The following is a 24,233-nucleotide window of genomic DNA, read 5'->3' on the forward strand; positions in this document are numbered from 1 at the left end:
TATAAAATAATGTACAAAAAAACAACAACAAAACATCAGTAATTGATTCATAATAATGTGATTTTAGTCATTCATATTTAAGTAAAATAGCTTTCCCCTCCTGATGTAATTAAAAGCTAAGAATTAATGAAATAAAATAAAAATCAAGGGCAGTGAAACATAACATCCTAGTTAAAATACGCAGGAAAGCAAAACTTGAAATGGGGAAATTACGTTTAACACACAGCCATAATGTAAGTAAAATGCCTAGAAATAAACCATTAACTATCTCCTTGGGATTTTCAGTTCTTCTGCACTGGAGCATCCATTTTTCTGGTGGGAGGGGCTCCCCAGTGTGTGTCTGAGCAGACGGTATTTGATGATTATAGGCCCGTGGGGAGATCCAGGGGGTACTTCCTAATTGATTGTCATGAAAGGCTCTAATTGAATTGAGCAGCTTGTTGGAACAACACACCGTGCATGTTTGATGCCTGGTGACACTGTTAAAACCTCAGTGGTGGGAAGTCTGGAAAAATCTGTTCTATTAAGTTGTTACATCAGCTTCAAGTAAAGCAGAAGGTGTCTCCTCTGAATTCTACAAGAGACAGGAGACACAATGAACGGGACACTACTTGTTAACAGAACATAGTCTCTCAATTTCAAATTCTGTCAAATTCATGTAATGAGAAAAGTTACATAGGCTTCAAGTGTTTTTGTAGCCAATGTTAAATCTGACTTATTTTGTGCCATTTCTTTTTTGTCTTTCAATAATAGTGATTATTGCTTTATCAATAGTTGTGTCATTATTTTTACTTTTTTTTTTTTTTTAATATTTATCCTATCATTACTAATCTTGAAGAAATTCAAAAGTAGCTTTCAAATTTTTTGAAAGTTAGACTGACTTGTTTCTTTTTCACTTTTCTAGTAGATGAACAATGGCTGATGAGGAAGGGAGCAAACTTTTCACTTTCCTCGCAGTATGGAGTGTGTGTGTGTGTGGGGGGGGGGGGGGTCCCTCTCAGCACCAATACGTCTGCTTTTTTTTTTTTTTTTTTTTTTTGGAGAGACACGGGGGAGGGATGTCCTCGGATTAAGAGGCTGAAAATGGTTAAAACATGAACGTGTAATTGCACGATAAGGCCCCCTCGCCAGGAATCCCTTGGCCCCTTTGCTGTTTTCTATGGCGTCCCGGCTAATCTCCCCGCGCCACATTCGGTCTGGTGCAATCGGTCCCCCGTAATCTCTCCCGATAGAACCCGGTCCAACGTCGGAGGTGAGGGTTCTTATTGTGGGAGAAGGAAGAAAATATGTGAAGGCCTGATAAACTGATGCGCTTGTTTCGGACACCGGGAGCACGCGGACTTGGAGAGGTGGGAGGAGTGAAAGGTGCCAGAACAGCGGTGTTAAAGCGTGCAGACGCGCAGAGGATGAAACCCAGGAGGCGCACGGCAGTGGATGTGACGCGAAACGCGTCCCGAACAAACTCTGATCAACTTTTCAAGTAAAAAGGTTTTTTTTTTTTTTTAAAAACCTGAGCAGCCTTGAACTTTTTTTTTGAATTGATGCTTCACACAATAACAGCTTCAACTATGATGTCCCAATAAAACTTAAAACTTAATATCATACATCCATCGCTTTTGTTGAATTTCTATGAAAATTACATTTAATTGTTTTGCCTTGTTTTGTTATCACAATGCATTTTATAATGTATCAAAAGCCATAGTAATTGCATTGTATAGTATAGACAAACTTGACTGTGATCTTTCACAAATGCACCTTAAAATGATTGTTAACACCTCACCCCGTTTGATCTATGACATTCAAACGGATGACTGGCAACTGCTTAAGTGATTTTCTCAGCAAATAAGAGTCTGAGGACTCTTTTTAGTGGCAGTTTATTTATTATGAACAACAAATCTTGCCTCACTGTTGGTGTAAATATGGAATTTGTTTAGAAATGTGAAAACTGACTTTAAACTGTGATCAAACTGACCTTAGGTCCTTTTACATGCACATATTTGACATGATGGAAAACAATAAAAAAAACTAACAATCCTTTATTGTTAGCAGTCAGGCAGTACTAAAATACAAGTAAAATATGTGCATAAGGCTAAATAATAACAAAACACATGAATAAATGATGCTTTCTGTTCAAAATTGTTATCCTTACATTTAAGGTGCTATTTGAAGTATTTCAGTTTCATGTATTAAGATATTAAAAATGTAATTCCTCAAGCTTAGAATTCACATATCATTTTCATGAAACAGAACAAATTCAAGATTTTCAGAGCATTTTGATATGAAATATAACTTTTGAAATGGGGAGATTTGAGGTCATTTATGGTCTATATAAGTATCAGTATAAACATCTGACATCTCTGAAAACATACTAGGATTTGCTTTCTTTTTTTAAAGTCCAGACTCGAGTGTGAATGACTATGTTAAAGACAGGGGTCTTGCTTTTGGGTGCCCCCAGGCTGCCCCATTTTACACTAGGGCTAATCCCCATTCTCCTCAAACACAAAAAGCTCCTCAGTTCGCCTCCTCCCTCCACCTCACCCAGTCTTGGCTCATTTCCTTCCTGCCTAGAATAACCTAACTTAGAGCCTCCAGTGATTTACCCATCAGCTTTAAAGGAGGAAGTTATTCAACAACCAGATGAATTACACACAGAGGTGCATGCATTTGATGAGGAATGAGATGTAAAGTTGAATTTAAACCTGTGGAGTCAGTTGAAGGACTTTCTCTTGTTATTTCTGGGATTTAACGTTGCTTGAGATCTAAATTATGAAGGTCTAAACCCTGAAGCAGCAGTTTAAAAGAAAATCTTTTTAAGTGCGATCATCTCCTGAGGTAGGACCGTGACAGTCGATCTGACAAGATTATAAAGCAAAACTGAAAATGCATTACCCCAGTTGCAAAAATGCAGATGAATAAATGTGCAACAAAAAAAAGATAATTTAACATTGATAGGCTTACACAAAAAAGGCCTACTGAAATCTAGATTTATAGAAGTAATGACATCACTTTTGAAAAATACTCCAAATTCACTTTTGTAATGGAGTAACCAAAAAATAACATAGAACATGAAATGACATATGACCTCATAATTAAATTTCTATTTGGATTTACATTTTTCTTTTCATAAAGACTTCTTTACTTTGAAATGCATGGCCCTGATAAAAGTACAGACAAAAAAAGTACTATTCTGTAAATTTTTGCGGAGAGATAATACTTGAACTATAATCTTAACCAACAAGTGTTTAGTGATATTTTACTAATTTTATGAAATCTGAAAACACGACACTCAAACAGAACTGTAAAGAAACTGAGAACCTTTCATTTTTATTCTATGTAGTCTATTTTTCCAGTTTCCCAAATGAAACAACTCTGCAAAAAAAAGGGTAAGTCAAATGATCACTTAAAACCATAAATAAAAAAAACACAAGATTTTCAAGGGGTTTTACTGAGAAAAACGTTTGTGCTGTTTTGTTCCCATTTGCATTTCAATAATGTTTAACAGGGCGAGGATTCATTGAAACTCAACCACAGTGCGCTTAATTGTCATGATTTAAAAATATGTCAGAACTAACATAAGAGCAAAAAAGACATCAACATTTGTAAGTACAGTTACATAAGCCTGTTTCACTTTTGTGCAAATATAAATAGTTACCCCACGAACACATCAACAAAACATTTTCTTCAAGATAAAATAAATTATTGGAAAATTTATTAAATTGTAATGAGAACAAGTTCTCTCTTTAACCCTAATAAGAGGCTTGGTGTGGTGTAAATTATGTACAATTACATAAAAGCGTTTTCAGTAGTCCTATTTATTCACAATTTACAATTTTACAACAGCAAAAACAAATTACACCGACTGACACATGTTTACAAGCATTAAAACTGGAAATCAATTCAAATCGCAGCCTAAAAAACTTTCTTTTTCCAAACTGATCTTTCACATCACTCCCGCATAAGCTCATTCAAGATTTTCCGGAGCCGTCAAACACAGCTGGTGCATTTAATTCCACATAAAGGTTAAAAAAAAAAAATCCTTTAAAATACGGCAGCCTTTACGGATTATCGTTTAAATCATGTCAAAAAATTGGCTTTCTCTGTTTCAGAGAACAACAATAAATGAGATGCGCTTTCCTTTAGATCGGACTGACAAAACTCATCACTGAAAGTAAAAAAAAAAAAAACAATAAAAAAGTTTGTTCAATGCATTTTTATGGCTATAACCGCCTATTATATACAATTAAGCAGCCTGAGCCTCACGCGTACGTTTTTAAATATTTGGTTAGTTTTTTATTAATACATGTACAGATTTAAATATGAGTCAGAGGAACGGTTCCGTTTACCGGGGTCGAGCCGGTGCCCTGGTAGTGCTGCGGGTGGAGCACATGCAGTCTGCTGTGAACCCCGGTGTCCCCCGCCGCCTCTCCGGTGGGCAGATACATGCTGATCATGTCTCTCAGGTCCCCTGTGGGGCACGGTGGTGGCCCCCGAGCCGTGGAAACCGGGGGGCTCACGCTAGGCTCAGATTTCACAAGGGACCCCAAAGTCCCTCCGATGGCCCCGGACACAGGGGACACACCGGCGCTTTGGTGCTGGTGAGTATAGCCGGTGATGCCCCCGTATCCCGGAGGAGAGGCGCTCATGTAGCTCTGAGAGTTCGAGATGGGGCTGTAAGATAAGGCACTCATGTCGTACCTGTGCACGGGCTGCGGGTTGTGCGGATGGTGATGCGGATGATGATGCGGGTGGTGCGGGTGAACGCCGGTGCCCGGGTGTTGCGTGTACGCCAATTGCGCTTCTTGCATCATCGCGTGAGCCGCCGCAGCCGCGGCCGCCACCTGGCCCGAGTACGCGCCGTTCGCCCATCCGTTGACGTGCGTGGCGTAACCCGCGTTGGTCCCTGCGTGCGCTCCTCCGGGACTCTCCAATCGCTGCCCGCCGCCCATCCCAACACCCGCATTGGAGCCGAGGAGCCCACCGGCCAGAGAGTATTTGTCCTTCTTCAGGAGAGTCTTGGTCTTCCTCCGCGGCCGGTACTTGTAGTCCGGGTGTTCCTTCATGTGCATGGCGCGGAGCCGCTTCGCCTCATCGATGAACGGTCTCTTCTCCGCCTCGGTCATCACCTTCCACTCCGCGCCCAGGCGCTTGCTGATCTCCGAATTATGCATTTTGGGGTTTTCCTGTGCCATTTTCCTTCTCTGGCCCCTGGACCAGACCATGAAGGCGTTCATTGGTCTCTTGATTCTGTCCTGGGGGACTTTGCTGCCGCCCCCACCGTGGCCCCCCGGGTTAGATGGGTTAGTCTGGGGCACCACGGGGGAATGTAAGTCCGTTTCCATCATGATGCTGTACATTCACCTCGTCTGTTAGGCCAATTCTCCGTCAAACACACAGAAACATTCAGACTGGCCCCCAGGAGCAGCTAAACTTCCAAGACAAGAGAGAAAAAAAAATGAATGGGGGGAAGAAAAAAATAAAAAAAATAAAAAAATAAAATGAAATCCACACAGAAATCAGTCGGATCCGCGCTTCCCTTCTTGCGCCTTTTTCCTGACATCCGCGAGGGCCGAGGCGCGCAGACAGGTTGTGGGAGAAACTTTGGTTGGAGCCGCGCTTGGGACAAGTTACAGGAACGTGCCTGCCTGGGCCGCGCGCCGTGACAGCAGCTAAATGAGCGCGAGACGGCCAATAGTGAAGCTCGAGCGTGGACGTGATTTGCATGCAAGGGGGCTCGAGCTTCTGGTGACGTGAGAGCGTGAGAGCTGAACATGACTCCCTCTGTCATCTGATTTGTGATCGGCTACAAACACAGGCTATCAGTTAATTATCTACAATTCTGCTTTTTTTTTTTTTTTTGATGTAACTGAGAATAAAAGCTGTAAACGCATTTTTTTAAAAAAAAAAAACAAACATAAAAATTATGTCGTGGCAGAAACAGAAAAATAGCAAATATTTATGTTTTTAAAAGATATTAAAATAATCCAAACGCAAATATGGTGGCCATTAAAAAAAAAAGATGAACATGAACCAAAATTCAATATACTACACGATATACTACGCGTTTTAAAACAATATTTAAATGTGATTTAAGAATTTAGTAACTGAAAACATATAGTAACCAACGATTTAAAATTGGAATGTTATATAAAGCTATCGATCAGATGATAAGACAGGCTGCGAAAATGAAGATGAAATAATTTTCTGAAGTTTCATAGGTTATATTATATGCTGTGTTACAGTCAGCGTATATTTTTAGGTTTCAGCCCGTTTTGCGAAACTAGTGGCTACACAGCATCCTTTTCAGAGCCACAGGTGCTTTTCTGTTGTGCCAGTTGCTAGGAAACAGATGACTGACGCCTCGAGCACGTGCAATTCAAAGCGGACCTTTTGTCTGTTTCACCAAAGCTCTTTCTGGAGAGATTTAACCCCCATACAGAAACTACTGTAATCCCATTACAGATTTTAGAGAAATTATAAGATTTTAATTCTTACATTTTAACAAATTAATATGTGTGCATACCCTGATACATTTTCTGTTTTTTTTGGATGTTGAAGGGATTTTTTTTTCTCCTCAGATGGGACTGGAGGCTCTGTTTTATTTATGTTTCAAGGCAAAGTGGAAAAGGAAGGAATAAAGATAATCAAGAAATATTTTAAATGACATCGACTTTGTAGTTAGGCATTCCAGCCTCCTTTTGCTTCAGAGGTTTCCGTCATGTGGAGGATCTTTTCAGCCCTCTGGTATTATGCTCCGAAGTAGCATCTGTCAGGTGCTGCCCGCCTCTCAGCGTGCTTCTAAACTGCGTTGGCACATTGGAATAGCTTGATTTTCCTCTCACTCCTTTGTATCAGTTAGCTAAAGTGCTGTTAAGTGGCTGGCGTGATCTGTTTTGTGCACACTGTGACAGTCTCCTTGCTTTCTGCCTTTTTCTCATGCAACATTGAAACACGTAGACATGCAGAGTGAGTCACAATGTGTATGTTCAAAATTCAAAATATCCAGCATTGAGACAAGACTTCGAGCTTTGAGATGGAAATAAAGAGAAGGAATTGGCAGAAATGTTGTACAACGATGAAATAATTATAAAAGTGTGGCTTATAGGTTTGAGTTTTACAACAACTAAAATTATTGTGAGAAATCTTGATGTTTTTTCACACTATTTTTGCAAAAAGTATTAAATTTGTTTATTTTTTGTGATGCCATTCTAACAACTGAGACAAAGCCAAAAGTCATAAAACATTCACAAAGTACGTAAGCAGGTGGATGTTGGAAGCGTTGTAAAGTGCTTTGAGGTGTGATGTAGAACAGTCCATTACCCTGTTATGTTAGAATTTAACCAAAGTGATATTTTGAAGTATATGTCTGTGTATGCAATGAGCCTAAGCTAAGCACGTGGCAAGAAGTAACTGGAAGACTTATTGTTTATTTGACTTTCAACAAAGTATCAGCACTTCTCTTCAGTAACTCGGATTACTCAGACCAATCTGACTAAAAAGGTCTCAACTTTATAAAAAAGAAACCTCTTTACTAAACTATATATGCATAATACTGTATATTAAGTTTCTAGACACACTGGACAGTGCTGAGGATTACACACATCAGTAAGGATGTTTTTCACATCTTCACTCTGCTACAAGGCCTGAAATGTCTAAGAAAACAGGCCATGAACATGTGCGCGCGCGCACACACACACACACACACACACACACACACACACACACACACACACACACACTGATAGAATCAAAGACATTTCTCCTGTGCAGCAGCCAACCCAGTGGGTTTGTTTAAGACCCCCTGTCACAGCAAGCTGTCAGCTCTACTGGAGCTCAGCCGTATAGTGACAGAGCAGGAAGCGCACACACACACACACACACACATGCACTCATACACACACACAGCAAGCAGTGACACGTCATGTCATGTCAAGTGCTCAGAATAACATCTCGTCCTTCTCAACTCTGGATATAATTGCAGTAGCTGATGATATCTTGTAATTATTTTTACCATAACAGCAAAGTGTTTTCTTGGAACCAAAAGTTTGTTTTTCTATGCTGATGAAAATTATGTTTTCTATCATATTTGTAAATCAGCAAAATTACATGAAAACACTGAACTGCTAAGAGGATGAAACTTGAAGGTAGGATGGGACAAGAACAGAAACCAATACATTTTGTTGTAGAACAGGATGAACGTGTGGATACTGAAATGCTATGGCATGTTTATATTAGCTTGCCCAAGTACATTAGTATCAATTTCTACATAATATTAATTCATTAATCCATTGATAAATTATAGTACTTTCAAAACAAAACTAAAATTCTGTTAAACGTGAGGCTCAAAGTACACTAAATAAGATGGTTTTATAATGGTTTTCCACCAAGCCAATATCAGTAAATAAATAAATGATAGTCAATTTGAATGCTTCATTATGCATTACAGTTTCTACAGTGAAGCAAAGCTTCTGTCCTCTAAGAGGCTTGGACAGAAGCAAATAATCATCTTTGTGATTTTCGACAAGCACACTTATTAGAAATACACAGACAATGAGATAATTTCTGAATTCCTAATTTGAGAATAATATCCTGATGATTAATGTGAATTTGTTTTCACTTTTTTCCTAAAGTTTTTTTTTTTTTTTTTTGGCAACACCAAACTTTGACTTCAAGGATATGAAATTCACTTTATTTGAAAAAAGGACGTGAATAAATTAACCAGCCATCCATTTCAGCCATCTACTTGAAGACTAAAATCAAGTGTCAGAGTAAAGAGGCCTGGTGTACCGAAAACTATTAAGCATTTGCAGTCATCATTTAATCATTTTTTGATTGACACAGTATGAATGCCCGGGGCCTTGGTTTATGTGAGGAATGCTAACAAAACCTTGCTAATGGGTTTCGCCTGTCTACAGACGCGTCAGACAGGCAGAGAGGTCTGTGCTGACACCGGATCCTAAGGACCATTTAGGCTTTCATTTCTTACACCGATATGCTCATCACACTCTTAACACACCAGAATACATATTCTGAGCTGCTCTCTCCCTTCACGGACAGCACTTATCTGTTCAAAATAAATGGAAAGTTTGCAGTGAGGAGGCCCTAATGTAAATTTGGCCTCCAGTTATTTTAAACATCATCTCTCCAAGTGATTGTGCAATTAGCGTCCACAGAAATGATCACTGATGGGCATCTGAATTGGTGTGGAGCTGAGTGACATTCACTCATTGGAAGGTTGCATGCAATTTTTTGAGGATATTGTTCATGTTATGTCGCGTTTAAAGAACACAACCGAAGAAATGATGTAATCCATTGTCAGTAACCTGAGATGGTGTCCCTGAAAGTTCAGAAAGTGCAGGATCACTAGAATATATCTCTATTTACATTGTTGCAATATGCTTTAATTCCCATACTTTGGTACATTTTGCATTACTGCATGTTTTGCTTGTTTGACAGTATTTCTATCCTTTATAAAAGATCTGCATAGAAATGTCCAGCGTTCTTTAGTTTCATGATCAGCCCTTGTGTTTTATTGCAACATTTCTACACTTTGAAGCATGATGGTTTAGGCAAGTTTAATACAGTCATTATTAGTTTATTTTCTAATTGACAAAGTATAAACATCTAATTTTTGATTTTCTATTTTAAATATATTAGTGTAAGGGCAGCTGGAGGGGGGAGGAGGATGAATGGATGCAGAGAAATGCTGTGAGGAGAAAGAGAGCAGGGGTGAGGGAGGGAGAGAGTAGGGACTGGGATAGGGTGGTAAGAGAGAGCTAAAACAGATTAGCTGACCATGAAGAGGATTAGCAGCAATGATAGTCCCTCTGAGAGAGCATAGTCAGCCCCGGCCAATGCAAACACCCCCCCGAACACACACTGACACAAACTCACATACGAACACATGAGTGAACACATCAGAGTGATCAGCATCAGGCAAACCTGCCGAGCTAATGCAAACACACACACTCCAGCGCAGGACAAACATCAGGTACATGCTGGGATTACATGTTCGCTGTAGGGGTTTACATCAAATCTCATCTCGTCATCTCCTCAGTGGACCAGATTAAAAAATGTTTTTAAAAAAACCTGCAACTTAAGTTTTTAACATTCATTTCCTTTTTTTTGCAACAGTTGCTCCTCAAATGTTAAAAGAAGGAGAGTTTGAAAGCAAAAACGAAGAGAATCAAACCACGTCTAGAGTTTATTTCTTCAGTTTGCCTTATTGAATGTAGATTTTAGTCCTTGACTCACAGCAACCTATAGGCAACAAGTGGGGATACACTTCATTATCCTCTTATCAGTTGGTTTCACCAAGTTATTCCGATAGCAGTGCAATATTTAGACCATCTTCTATCCCTGTTATTTTATCATTATTTTTGAATGTTTCCTCTGAGATAGACACAATCTTTGGAGTCCTTCTTTCTGCTTAGTGTACAGCCTTTCTTGTGTTGGTATCAGCAGCTTCTGTTTTGCCCTCTGGTAAATTAAAGATCAGTTCTAGAATAGCTTCTGACTGGGATTCTCTAATTTTCAGCAATAACAAAATGACATGCACTTACGTCGAAGAATTTTGCAGAATTGCTGATGTTTTCCTTTCACATGCCCCACTTAAGGGGTTTGCTTGTTTTGGGTTTTTTTTTATGTTAAACAATTTATCAATCAATATTGAATTTAACATAACAAAAAGCAGAAAATGTCACATGGGTTGATTTGCGCATACAAATCAATCTAGGAATAAAATCATGAAAGACAGTGAACCTTTCCTTCTGGCTGACATTTGTCTCCATCCTGCTGAGGAAAATTTTTGATATTAAGACCCCCCTCTGAGGAGGATGGGGGCACTCTCACTTTCTCTCTCCCCTCAACTCATCCTAAATAATGGCTTTTTTTCTCTCATTGGTAGGGGGTGTCAGGCTCTGGGAAGAATGAAGACATCCTGGGGAGGGCCTTTAAGTGTAGTGCTGAGGAGTCTCTCGCTCACTTCCTCTACCTGAACATCTCTCGTTTATCCTAAATGGGGTCAAGCTCTCAGCCAGAATCTGCTGCTTTCAAAGACCCTAAAGAGTAGCCTCCTACACCTGCCCTTTGCTCCCCTCCCTCAACAACCTTTCGCTCCTTTTTTCTTCTTCCCTTTCCTTTTCTTTACAGTTCTTATATCTGCACATCACCACACCTTCCTGCTATCTTACCCTTTCTTCCTCCCTTTGCTCAGCTTTAGTTTCCACCTGCCGAACTAAAAAATGTTTTAGACTTCTTTTCATGATTTTGCCACCAATGACAACACCATACGTCTTCCTTATAAGATGCTACACAGATGTATATACACTCTGACTTGAAGAAAAAAACTCAAAAAAGCTGAAATTAAACGCTATATGTAAAAAAAAATCATCCAGTTATTTCATGAAAACATAGTCTATGGGTCTGACTATAGAACAGCTACACAAAACCTACGCTTCTCATTTTCCTTACAACGTGGGCCACAAATAGTTTCCCATGAGAAATCGACTGGATTTCCATCCTTGAAACCTGAAAAGTAGACTTAAAACCTTTAATTCAGACTTGATATGTGTGTTTTGTGATCAATAGATGGTGAAATACTCAGATTTCTCGCAGCTATGCAGTAAGAGATACTGTGGTTCTTATAATAGTAAATCTATGTGGAAATTTGCCCCACTAATTAAAGTGGTGAACCTCTCTCCTTTATATGTATAAAAGGTCTTTCGAGGAGCATTGACAAACTTTTTTACAAAGCACGTCTGTACTACTACTAGGGAAGGAAAGAGCAGACATAAGATATCTTAAAATTAAATAGCATAATATGTACCTTTCTTTTGATTAGATTTTAAAGTAATAATGAATCATATGTTGATACTGAACCACTAAAACTAAAAACATAAGCCAAACTTGCCCAAAAAAAAATCTGTAGCTGCAAATTTAAGCTGTGAAGTCTGTGCTTCATCAAAAAGTATTAAGTTCATTGGAACGCATCAACCGTAACATTGTGAGTTGTAACATGATTGCATGGGGCAGCACATACTTCCAAACACATTTTCCAAAGAAAGAGCATAATACCTGCCTTCCAGGTCAAAAGTATAGTTTTATAGTTTAGTATCTTCAGTTGAACTTCTGCAGGAATTAATGTGGACATCAACAACAGAAACTGAAGCCCTATTCATTATTCCCTAATAAGGAACTAACCTCAGGTCCTACCCTCAACATCCATGTATTTTCCATCCATTCGTGCCTGTCTGCATTCCTCCCTGCCATTCTTCATTGTATCCACTCCTCAGGCTTTCCCACCTTTCTTTTTCCCGACTATAACCGACAACACCACTGATGAGCAGCTTGGCTCTCCGCTCCCCTCTGACTGATACAGGGTTTTATTTAATTTGTCTGTATAATAGACATGAATGAATCCCAGGGTTTAGGGCTACAGGAGCAGAGAAAGCAACAGAGGAGGGAGGGGCGGGCCACTCTGCAGTGTGTGTCGAAAGAGAGACAATAAGTGCCATTATTTTTGATTGGCTTCCACGTTTAAAAAATTACTTCCAAAGTATGATGTCCCATTGTAGGATCTGAATAATGCTGAACAATGCAACAAGGGGTGGGGGCAGTGTGGCAGCCTTGCCTATCCAGTCTAATATTCTTTGGGCTTTGGCCATTGCTGGCCGGCCCACACTGGGTAGCCCTGCAGTGTAGCGACTGGGCCATGGGTTAGGATCATAATGGGAGGCCCTGGAAGGCCCTTAGTTCCCATTGTGATGGCTGTGTCAACAATGAGGCCACTAGGAGTTGCCTGGCATGTTGGGGGGGTGGGGGTGGGGGGCGGGTGTATGTGCTTCTGTAACCACTCTCTTATATTCATACACACACACACACACACACACACACACACACACACACACACACACACTTATATATATATATATATATATATATATATATATATATATATATATATATATATATATATTTATTTATTTTAAATTTCATTTATTTTAAGGGAAATGGGAAATTAGGAGCACACTCTATCACTTCTTCTTCTCCTTTCAGCTTTACCCTTCAGGGGTCGCCACAGCGAATCAATTGCCTCCATCTAGCCCTGTCTTCTGCATCCTCTTGTCTCACACCAACTACCTTCATGTCCTCTTTCACTACATCCATAAACCTCCTGCCTGGTAGTTCAAAACTCAGCATCCTTCTACCAATATATTCACTATTTCTCCTCTGCACATGTCCAAACCATCTCAGTCTGGCCTCTCTGACTTTATCTCCAAAACCTCTAACATGTGCTGTCCCTCTGATGTACTCATTCCTGATCCTATCCATCCTGGTCACTCCCAGAGAGAAACCTCATCAAGAAAATCCTTTCATGGTCAAAATTTCACGCAGTGTGCTAAATGGTGACTTGTTTCAGAGCAAAACACTCACTAAACCCAAACAGTGCTTAGCTCATCTATATTACTGTTGGCCCATTCATTCCAAAGATGTGTAATATGTGCTTACTGTAGATTCTATCTCCTCAGGCAAACACGCAAACACACACATACACACACACATGCACACACCACTATTATATTTTTTTCCTGTCTGTGATGAGGCAATGTCGAGGAAGCAGGCTAAGCTGAACAAACAGCGGCATCCAAACACACACGAGTACACATGTATGTAAACTCATGTAGAAAACCAGCACCTAAGCAAACAATCTCAGCAGTTGTAGAAGCACACGCCAAGCAGCTCTCGTTAAAATCCAAAACAATAAGTCAAAGTCAACAGCACACTGCCACATAGTCAATACCAGTGAGTTTCATTTCACAATAAACGCAGCAGTCACATACAATTTACTTCTGTCCACTTCTGTACTTTAACAGTTCAATTTCGATATATATACTTAAATGTTGTATTCTTCTGATAAGATTTGTACATATTTATTGTTAAAGGTTTTACAAGCTCGGTGAAGATTTCCAAAATGTAACCAGACATGAGAGAAGAGAACAGTAAGAATGATAAAATGATAGGCCGGTAGACAGCTCTGGAGGCTATTTGTTTACTACAACCACAACAGCATCAGCAGTTTCCTATTGGTACCTATTGTTGGCTTGCCACACATAAAGCCAGTGAGCAACTGGTCAGCATGGAAGGCAAAAGAAAAATGGAAAAACCTGACAGTTACTCTATCTGTCAGGAAAAATCCCACTCTACAAATATCTCCACTTGGTTTAAAATCTATAGTGGATGTTCTTTCCTCCTGTGTCAACAAATACATTTTATCGCATTGTTGGTGCTTTCTTGAAAATTAGCTGAGTAAAGCTTGTGATGTTTTTCAGAACGATTTTTAGAGCTGGAAAATGAGTGTTTCTGCTATGACCTAGTCTGTTGGATTTATTTTCTTATTCATGGAACAAAATGGGAGAAGTCATCAAGTTGTTGTTGTTTTTTTACAGCAAGCCACTTCAGAAGATGTCCTCATTTTGTCATAATATTACAGTTAAACATTACTTTTGGTAGATTTTGATCCCAGAAATCTAATTGTTAAAATAATCAATTAATCAATCAATTACACAAACCATTTATATTGCTCATATGTGCCGTCTGGTTTTTGGTGTGCAGTACAACAACAGGTAAAAAAAATTCCAACTTTATCAATGTGGAAGACACGATACATAAAGACAAAGAACTACTGATCTTTACGATAAAAAAAAAAAGCTTTTCGGAGCCACACCTTTGAATAAGAGTTAACCTGCAAACCTGTGTGTCTTAGGACAGGAAGGACACCACAGCACCTGGAAAAAAATCCTGTACAGACAGGTAGATCACAAACTCTACAAAAAAAGGTCACAGATGTACATTTCTCAATGTCTTTGTACATGTTAATACACATTTATTCTCTTTACAATGCTTTGGTTTCCTACTTTCACTCTCTGCCACAATTCCCTCACAGTAAGACACGTTACTGTGTACACAAGTGCACACTTCACATGTGCATGCACACTCCTGGATAATGATAAGCACTCCATCTGACCCGCTGACCCTCATCAGAGTGACAAAGAGGCAGATAGCAGCAGAGGGACAATAAGATGGAAAGGTTGCTTAGGGTGATGGATAAAAGCAGGGACTAGACAAAGATGGAGGGATCAAGAGAGTGACAGGAGAATAGCAGGAGTAAGGGGGTGGAGAAAGAGTAGCATGGCCTTAATGTAGTTTTACTCTATCCAGGTTAAAAGTGACATAAATAAGAAAACAGCCTATTTGGAATTGAATGATCAGCGACTGCTTGAAAAAACATCACATCAAAAATAGTAAAGCAGAGAAAAATTGATGACTACATCTAGTTTCATGGCATCAGAAAGGTTCAGAAACACATTTTGGAAAAAGACATAAAGCCGACCATCAAGGACTTTCAAATTCTTTAGGAACCTGGTTTATTTTTTATTTTCATGTCTTGTTATCAATTAACCACAGTCCTTTTATTACAGGGCATGTAATATTCACAGACTGATGGGCTTCAGACTTTTTAATTTTTGTAATCTAAATGTCACTGTTACTAGAATTAAAAATTAAATGTATATCTAATCTAAAAATTTAATTATATTGAATTATTGCATGATCCTGTTTGTGGTTATCGTGACTGAAGAAGATAATTTGCTACAGAACCAAAATACTGTATAAGCAGACCACATGATAGAATAGGAAAACATAGGCATTTTTAACACTGTCCTGCAACTAATTTTACTGATGATCAGATCCCACTAACTCATAACATGCTAGATTAAACAACATATTATATTGACTACATAGTCAATATAACACACTTGTCATTTTTCAGTTGCAATTGCTCCATTACATACCATTGCCCTCCATGAGGAATCTGACATCTTGAGATTTCTCTTATGATGCCAACCATTTATGGTTTCTCACAACTTTAAGACATAATTTCTCGCTTCAAATGTTTAGCAGGTGGTAGCATGATTGGGTGTGAGCAAGGTGAAGACCGCAGAACGTCAATGTTCAGTCAGACGAATTGGACAGATCAGAAACAGCCTTGTCCATCAATCTACCTGTCGTAGATTATCGTGATATATTCTGATCTTAAATACAACAAGGTAAAAGAGCAAAAACATACCACTGTAATAAATGAGCAGAATTATTTCTTTGTATTCCATTAAGTTTATTCTACCTTGACAAGGTTTTTATACATTTCTTACCTTTTGGAAGGATGTTCAAAAAATTCTTTACTTTAAAGAGTTCATAGCTCTATTCAGACAGCATTTTCATTATGGGCATGGTGCACCTTTATTCCACTCCGACGTTCTATTTGAACTCAATGATGCCTTTATGCTCGATGTTGCGCAAGCCTCTTAACATTGCAGATCATCGGCATCTGTTGACACGCACGCCGAGGCGGCAGTATGTTGCCTTGGATTCATACAGTATGAAAACAACCACAGGGGTCACACAGAAAAATAGAAGCATTAAGTTAACTTATTTGCTTTCATCAGTATAAACAAATGAGAAATTTATTCGCAAGCTGAATGTCGCTGGTCAAGGCGTTGAATCAACGTGTCATTTGTTTACTTGGTCTGAGAGTCTGTGTGTTTTAGCAAAGTTAGCGATAGTTACTTTCATGGCATCAATGCAAAAATTCATACAGACCGGACCACTACATCGCTATCTTTGTCAAGTAAAATCTGCAATAAGTAATTTTTTTTTTTTTTAGCAAGGAAAGCCAGTTTTCATACATTAACTAATGAAAGTTCAAATCATCTGCTACCTTTAACTGATGCTACCGGAACACATAAACACAAATTTCTTCCTCTGTTTTTAAGGAATGTTAACATTTCATGCTATTGTTTTGTTTTAATGAAGACTTACTGGAGACCTAAAAATGTTGATCTACAGCGATCATTTCATGTTCTGTGTCATTTTTGCAAAGTATCTTAAGTATCTGTAACATTTACTATGTTTATTTCAATGCCACAAATTTTATCGTAACAACTAATTATGACATCACCGAAACAACTTTCACCAACAATGCTGCTATGCGACAGGTGCAGGAAACAGGAAGAGCTAGTGAAATCTGTGTCTCATTCAACAGTGCTCCATGTGATCAAATCTTCAACCTGTATTTGTAGAATGGGTCCATTGTAGAACATGCCCCTGACAAGAGACAAAAGCTGTACACTCGGTATTTCCACTGAGTGGCACCCGCTCCACTCAACTCAGCATATTATTATTATTTTACTAATTGCTAACTTGTATCGGTCCAAAAAAAACCCCAAACATAAATAATTGTTCATTGCTTCCACCCAAAACACGGTCTATGACCATAGTTTCCAAAGTCTTTACGTAGTCAGAGTCCAGTGCTGACAAAATGCTAAACTGGAGCACACTTTTCTGCAGCCACACTGAAATCTATAGAAGTAAATATTGTCAAAATATTCTCAAAAAAGCAAAAAATCATTATTGTTAACTGCTGATTACAATTTGTAGCTGACACCCAAGTGGCCAGTTTTTGGCCTCATTACTGTAGCAGAAAGAGGTAGATTCAGAGATTGTTGGAGAAAGAAGTGTGGCAGGACATAGAAAAGAGGAAGGAGACAAGAGACATGAGGGCAGGATGTCACATTAAATATTCCAGCTACATAAGGAACAGTTGCATCAGTTTTCCAAATGATAAAAATTCATTTGTCCATATTTCCTTGCAAAGCACCTGTCAGTATGTTTTACTTCTGGGAGTCTGATTAACAGATTGACATCACCAGTCAGTGTTGTCTGTCTTTGTTATGATAATATGAAATCTGCGTCGGACGGAAAGGTAATGGTTATCAGTCGCTGTAGGAAATTAAAAGGATGGTCCAGTGCTAATTTCCACATTAGTGATAGATGCTTGTCTTAGCATCTATCAAATATGTGTCACCCTGACATACAGAAAATACAACAATGCAACCCAAGCCTTAATGAAGCCCTCAGAAGAATTTGATTTTGGAGGCCCCCTACTGAATAAACTATTTAGTATCGTCAATTCCACTGAACTTCTAACAAAGTCATTATCAGTTTTATTAGTTTGTGTCCGTGTAACTTACATCATATCAATCATACATCATATCCTGTATCTTTTATTCTAGTATGGTTTTCCTTGAGCATGCAGGTTTTAATACAGTTATACCTTTGCGTACGTCATTTGGAGTTACATTGTTTTCTATTATATGTCGGTTTTTTAAAACACTCACAAAAATATAAAAATCAAGTCTCATATATATATTTTTTTACTTTTGGGGGGGGTATCTGTTGAAGCTACTACCCCTGCGACCCGACTCCGGATGAGCAGATGACGATGAGGAAAATATTTTATTTAACTAATTTAAAGCAACTTTAGCTTTAACTTTGGCTGCCATTTGTCTTTCAGACCACTCATTTGGATGAGAAATGAGTGCAAAGTGAAATTAATAAATTCTACCCATATGTAATCATACTGTAAGGTCACAAATTCTAGAGCGGTCTTAGTATGCTTGCTGTGGCTGTATAAAATGGTTTTTCTGTGAAATATCTTTTTCTGAAAGGAGACAACATAAAATTACAAGCATACATAAACATTTTAAAATGGCATTTTATTTATCAAAGTTAAAAGAGAGAAGAGCCAAACTTTTCATGCATGGAACATGAAATTGCTGCTTTGACCTGATTTTTTGCTTTACTCCTGGAGTCTTTGTATGTTGATTTAAAACAGGTAACATGTCACATTTAGACAGAGTGGCAAAGAGAGTAGTGAAAATGCTTGAAAGAAGCAGCAATGAGGGTGAGAGTCCAAACCGTTATAGAGTTCTTACAGATTGATTTACTTTTAAAGTCCCTTTTATTCGAACGCCTCTCAAAAATCAGATGTTCAGTGCTCTTTTGATGAATACTTGGAGCGAAATGTGCGTTATTACAGGTATTACATGAAATTGTCCGTGTTAGGTGAAGGGGATTATGGTGCTTTTGGGTCAATACTTCCTCCAAGCTGTTTGGCTGTTGGAGCAGAGGAGCGATTAGGCCTTTGTCTGTCAATCTGACTTCATACAGGCGGTTATCACACACTCACTCTCTCTTACACACACACAGACACACATGCAAACACACGAGCAGATACACATAACCACCACCTACTGTCACAGACTCTCATGCAGACAAAGCAGTAATTATGGTCATAGGTATATCAAGCCCATTCAGAATGTGAGGTGTCGTGTTAGATTTGGTCATGTTAGCACCCATACTACACCCCCCCCCCCCACAAGCACTTACACACACACACACACACACACACACACACACACACACACACACACACACACACACACACACACACACACACACACACATACAGCGGAGAGAATGTCAGTTTGTTGATGGAGGAATAGAGTGAGATGAAAGAATGAAAAATGCAGTGTTAGATTGAAACAATGCCTGGATAGGCTCAAATGTCAAAAAAGTCTCTATTTGGGTATTTACCAGTTATTACAGTTAATACAGAACACTTTTTCCTCGAAAGCTCTCTGAATGACTAACATTTTAAAAGCTGCTGAATGATTTTAATGTTTGTTTGGGTTTGGTTTTGGGTTTTTTTTAAAAAAAAAGCATTGGTCAATAATGAAGTTGCTTTTTTCAAAACTCAAATCTGACTCTCTGAATTCTCTGAATGACCTCAACAAAAGGAAAACAAAACATTTCAAATCCAATCAAGGCAAACTTCAAGAGAAATATCTCAAAATGTCCCGCACGTTTAGCTCTCAGTCTTTGTCATCTTCCTCTCCTTGTCACTTTTCTCTCCCCTAGTATCTTCTTGCTACGGTAATGAGGTGAAAAACAAGTCACTTGGGTAGGTTTTCAGCTGCACCTGTAATCAGCCATCTATAAATGGTGTTTTTGAGATTCCTCTCCTACATTATTGATTTGTGAGCTTGATGATGATGATGATGATAGAAATTTCTTATCAATTTTGAGTGATGTTACTGGAATTTTTTGCATTCTTGGCTGCTACGGTTTATTCTTCTTGTGAGTTAACATATCTATAGATATATTCATATCTATAGTTTAATATTCAGTTTTATCGACAGTGTATGGTAAAAAAATTTTTGCTATCTGTAATTTGACCTCTGGATTATGAAAGTACTCATCTATCTATTCTTAAACTTTCAGGGCTACTGTAACAATCTAATGACAATTAATGACAATCTAATTGTTAATTTTTTTAGTCATTTATGTTTTGATTTCTCATCTACCTTTTGAGTGTCTTGTTTAAATATGTTTTACTTTGTGATTCTTACGTGTGATTTGACATCTCTTTATCCCCCTCTTTATCTCGATATATTTACAAAGTAATAAAGACTATCTTCTATGGCTTTATTTGTTCATATTTCACAATTGTTGAAAATGAATGGGGGTTTTAAAGTCTTTTTTATTTTTTATTTGGGATGATTAAATTAAGACACTTTTATGTAAGTCTCTGTTGGATATATCCAGTGAATAGAGTTAGGAGGCTCACAGTAGGGGCAGAGCTCACTCAGTGTGGTGATTTCCACTATACTTTTGTGTGGGTTAATGAAAAAACCCTGAGCCTAATGGGATTTGGCGATAAGAAATTACCAGCACTGGGCCCTTCTCTTTTGTCTCTATCTGGGAGTTCAATGGCTTAACCAATCAGAGCAGACAGAACCTTGGTTACCCTAGAGACAGGGGAGAACACAGACTATAGCGTCGCCATGGTAAACAGGGAAGCTGTTTATTAAAGTTCTTTTCACACACACACATGCACGCACGCACGCACGCACGCACGCACACACAGCACTGAATAACTGCGCTAACCTGTATGCCACAACAGAAGAGAATTCCCTGTGATGCTTTAGTCACAGCTTATAAAATTAATGACCTTTTAATTAGAATAATTAATCAAATAATGAGTGTGTACACAGTTTTTTGGTATTTTAATGTGTTTCTTATAAATGACATATATTCTCCTTAAGGATTACAAACTATAACTACGTTATCAACTTTGCTCTCCATGGAATGCATATCTATGTACTTCATTAACACATACAAGGAGCTTTTATTTGCATCTGAACCACAAATGAACTGGTTCTGTCATTACTCAAGACCCACTGTTCCACCAAGTTTTATGGTTCATCCAACATGTAATTCTGCTACAAACAAGCCCATCAACTCATAAAGAAAAAGAGCGCTCAGAAAATCTTTACCTCCAGCAAAGCTAAACTCCTTTAGACAATTGAAAATAAATAAATCCGTAAATATAGCCAAAAAATGGCACAAAAAACATGAGGGGAAAAAAGCTTTCTACGTGTAATATCTATTGCAAATTTACATGTCCTACAGAGTGGGGTCACATCTGTGGTTCACATGTTAAATGTGTTAGCTATATAAGTTTTATTATTGATTCTTCTACAGAGAATTTCTTCACTCTAAAAAATTAGGCTCTGATTTCTGTGGTGGTTGCTGCCTGTGTCTTTCTTTCTAAGTTGGAGGCCACAGAGCTGAGCTGAATAACACAATGACAACAATAGGCAAGAGTGTACATGGAGAAAATGGGCGACTGAGCAGGAGAAGGAGCTAGGAAGAGAGAGAGAAAAACACTCTTTAGATTCTCTGCTCCTGCAGCGCCTCAGCTCTATGGCTGAGGGAAAAACAAGGAAATTATAGAGCACTGCCACAAAGACAGTGGCCTTGTCATTTCAAGCTGCCAGTAAGGATTTCCTAAATTACCAGTAATGCACTGGGAGGGTTGCCCTATAGCTTATCTGCCACTCTAGAAAAGATAGAAGCCCAGTGCCGTCTCTCAATGAGGGTCAGACTGCAACATGGACCCAACATTAGTTTTTTCTACAGAAAGCAGTCATGTAATGGATATTAACTACAGAAATGAGTTAGTGATTCCCTCACCAAATACAACAGTTGGGACCTGAGAAAAGATTAAATGTTTACACTGAGCAAAAACTGATGGTTATAGTATACATAATTCAAGATATTGCCTTACTTTCCTGTTGTATATAGTAATTTGCTCTTGCATTACTTCAGTCCAAATACACATTGCGCATATTCTGATATTTTCAGGATTCTTCGAGCTAAACGGATGGATTAAAATAGAGAAGTTATAAATCACATTTGTGGTAACTTCTTAGTTTAAACAGCCTTTAAAGTTGAGCAGACTACAATGATGAAATGGTCCTTTGGTCTTGTAATATGTATGCAAACCCATTTAGTCTTAAATACTTCATCACCATGTATTTTGTTTTATAACGTTGGTAGTCCAATTAATTTGTTTAAATGTAGAAACACTGAGTATTTCTTATATGCAATGTCAAAACTGGACTGGACTCCAATTGGAGGTTGTTTTTTTTTAAGTTAAAATTTCTGGATATTCAGAATTCATCATTTCAGACAGCTGAAGAATTAAAAAAACAACAAAAGATGTAAGTTTACTCAACTCAACCTTGTCCAAGCTATAGGATCAGAATATTAGTGGGGCTCAGGACTTAAAAATGAGGAAATCCTTAATCGTGGATGTTCACCAAGACCACATGAATATCTACCTAATAGTGACTAATAGTGAGTGATAGTGAATGACTCAAAATTTGTGTCAATTATGTCCTACTATCCACTACTAACAACTGAGGACAGTGAAATGGACAAAAGCTTGAATTCATGTCACTGAACAGTAACTATTAAAACTGAATATCATTAATGTTTCAGTGTGAGACAGTGAATACTGGTAATTTCTCATTGTAGGAAAAATGGCAAGATATGAATAGGCCTTGTAAATATGATTGCAAACACACGCAACACTTCTCTCTCTCTCACACACACACACACACACACACACACACACACACACACACACACACACGCTCTTCTACTGTAATGACATTTAAATGGATCATTTGAAGATAAAAGGCCTGCTGACATCAAATAGGTCCTTGTTATCATAATAGCAAACAACTGGCTAGAAATGAAGCGGTGTACAAATACATGCCTCATATTCATCCTCAAGAATACAATAACTAGGCAAACAAATATTGTTAACAAACAGCGATCTAAACTGTCTCTCCCCATGAACACATTGTGCAAACGTTTACCATTATACTCTTACCATTAGCTGAAGGAAATTAGTGTGCATTACAACCAGCTCAGCAGAGTATTTCCATTAATTTCCTTAAACAAGCATGACAAAAGATGTTGCTTGTATCCTAAAGCTTGTTTTTTGGGGGGGGGGTTTTCTCTATGCTAATAAAATCGAGTTTTGAATTTGAAATGACTCGAATTTCATGTTTTCTTTGGAATGCAATTAATTTTCAGCAAAACATCTGAAAGGCATCTTTGCACTGTTTAATTCATGAACATCTGATCTTTTTTTTTTTAGATCAATTTGTTCTATTGTGGTTTGGATGGTGATTACATGGAACACTATAAGGGTAAATAGTGGTAGATAATAAATGGATTGCACAAAAAAACACTCTTCTTGACATATCCGTAGACGTACGTAATTTCTCCCGGGACCAAATAATTTCATAAGTAGAGGTACCACTGAATATATATATATATATATATATATATATTTGTACACAGGGCATAACAAACAATACCCTCCATGGAAGAGACGGTTAGAGGCCAAGATAAAGGCGACACGGAGAGAAGTCAGCCAGCTAGCCGAGCTACAGAAGGGGAACATGGTGAATAAAGGGGTACCCAGGAAATACAGCAAGCTCTCCATGTCTGAAGCACTCGAAACTGCCAAACAGAGACTAACTGCTCTGGCTACCCGACTGAAGAGATACACCAAGGAGATTGAGGCCGGGAGAATAAACAAGACCTTCTCCACTCAACCAGCAAAGGTGTACTCTCAGTGGCAGGGAAATAGCATCCGGCCAGACCCACCAAGAGCTGAGGTGGAGAAATACTGGAAGGGCATATGGGAAAGAGAAGCATCACACAACACCGATGCCCAGTGGCTAGTGGACCTGAGGACTGACCACAGCTGCCTCCCAGAACAAGAACCAGTAACCACCTCAATGGCAGACATCCAAGAAAGAGTGTCAAAGATGAAGAGTTGGTCAGCACCGGGCCCGGATATGATCCATACATACTGGCTAAAGAAGCTGACAGCACTCCACGAGCGTCTAGCAGCACAGATGAACCAGCTGCTAAGGGATGGGACGCACCCAGAATGGTTGACTGAAGGCAGGACA

At 38.6% G+C, this 24,233-nt stretch overlaps 1 protein-coding gene across 1 annotated transcript; it reads right to left on the reverse strand.

The window, feature by feature from the left end:
* Positions 1–3,788: 3,788 nt before the first annotated feature.
* On the reverse strand, positions 3,789–12,306 carry sox1b (SRY-box transcription factor 1b). Its single transcript, XM_068309192.1, has 2 exons — positions 12,199–12,306; positions 3,789–5,422 (listed from the first exon to the last, which is right to left on the reverse strand). The coding sequence occupies exon 2, from the start codon at positions 5,352–5,354 to the stop codon at positions 4,311–4,313; it is 1,044 nt and encodes a 347-aa protein (XP_068165293.1). The 5' UTR covers positions 5,355–5,422; positions 12,199–12,306; the 3' UTR covers positions 3,789–4,310.
* Positions 12,307–24,233: the final 11,927 nt, after the last annotated feature.

The sequence above is a fragment of the Antennarius striatus genome, chromosome 24 (assembly GCF_040054535.1).
Source record: "Antennarius striatus isolate MH-2024 chromosome 24, ASM4005453v1, whole genome shotgun sequence".
Classification (NCBI taxonomy): Eukaryota; Metazoa; Chordata; class Actinopteri; order Lophiiformes; family Antennariidae; genus Antennarius; species Antennarius striatus.

Bases quoted from the DNA above. Each gene is read 5' to 3' on its own strand.
- sox1b (XM_068309192.1), bottom strand. From the start codon at position 5,354: ATGTACAGCATCATGATGGAAACGGACTTACATTCCCCCGTGGTGCCC.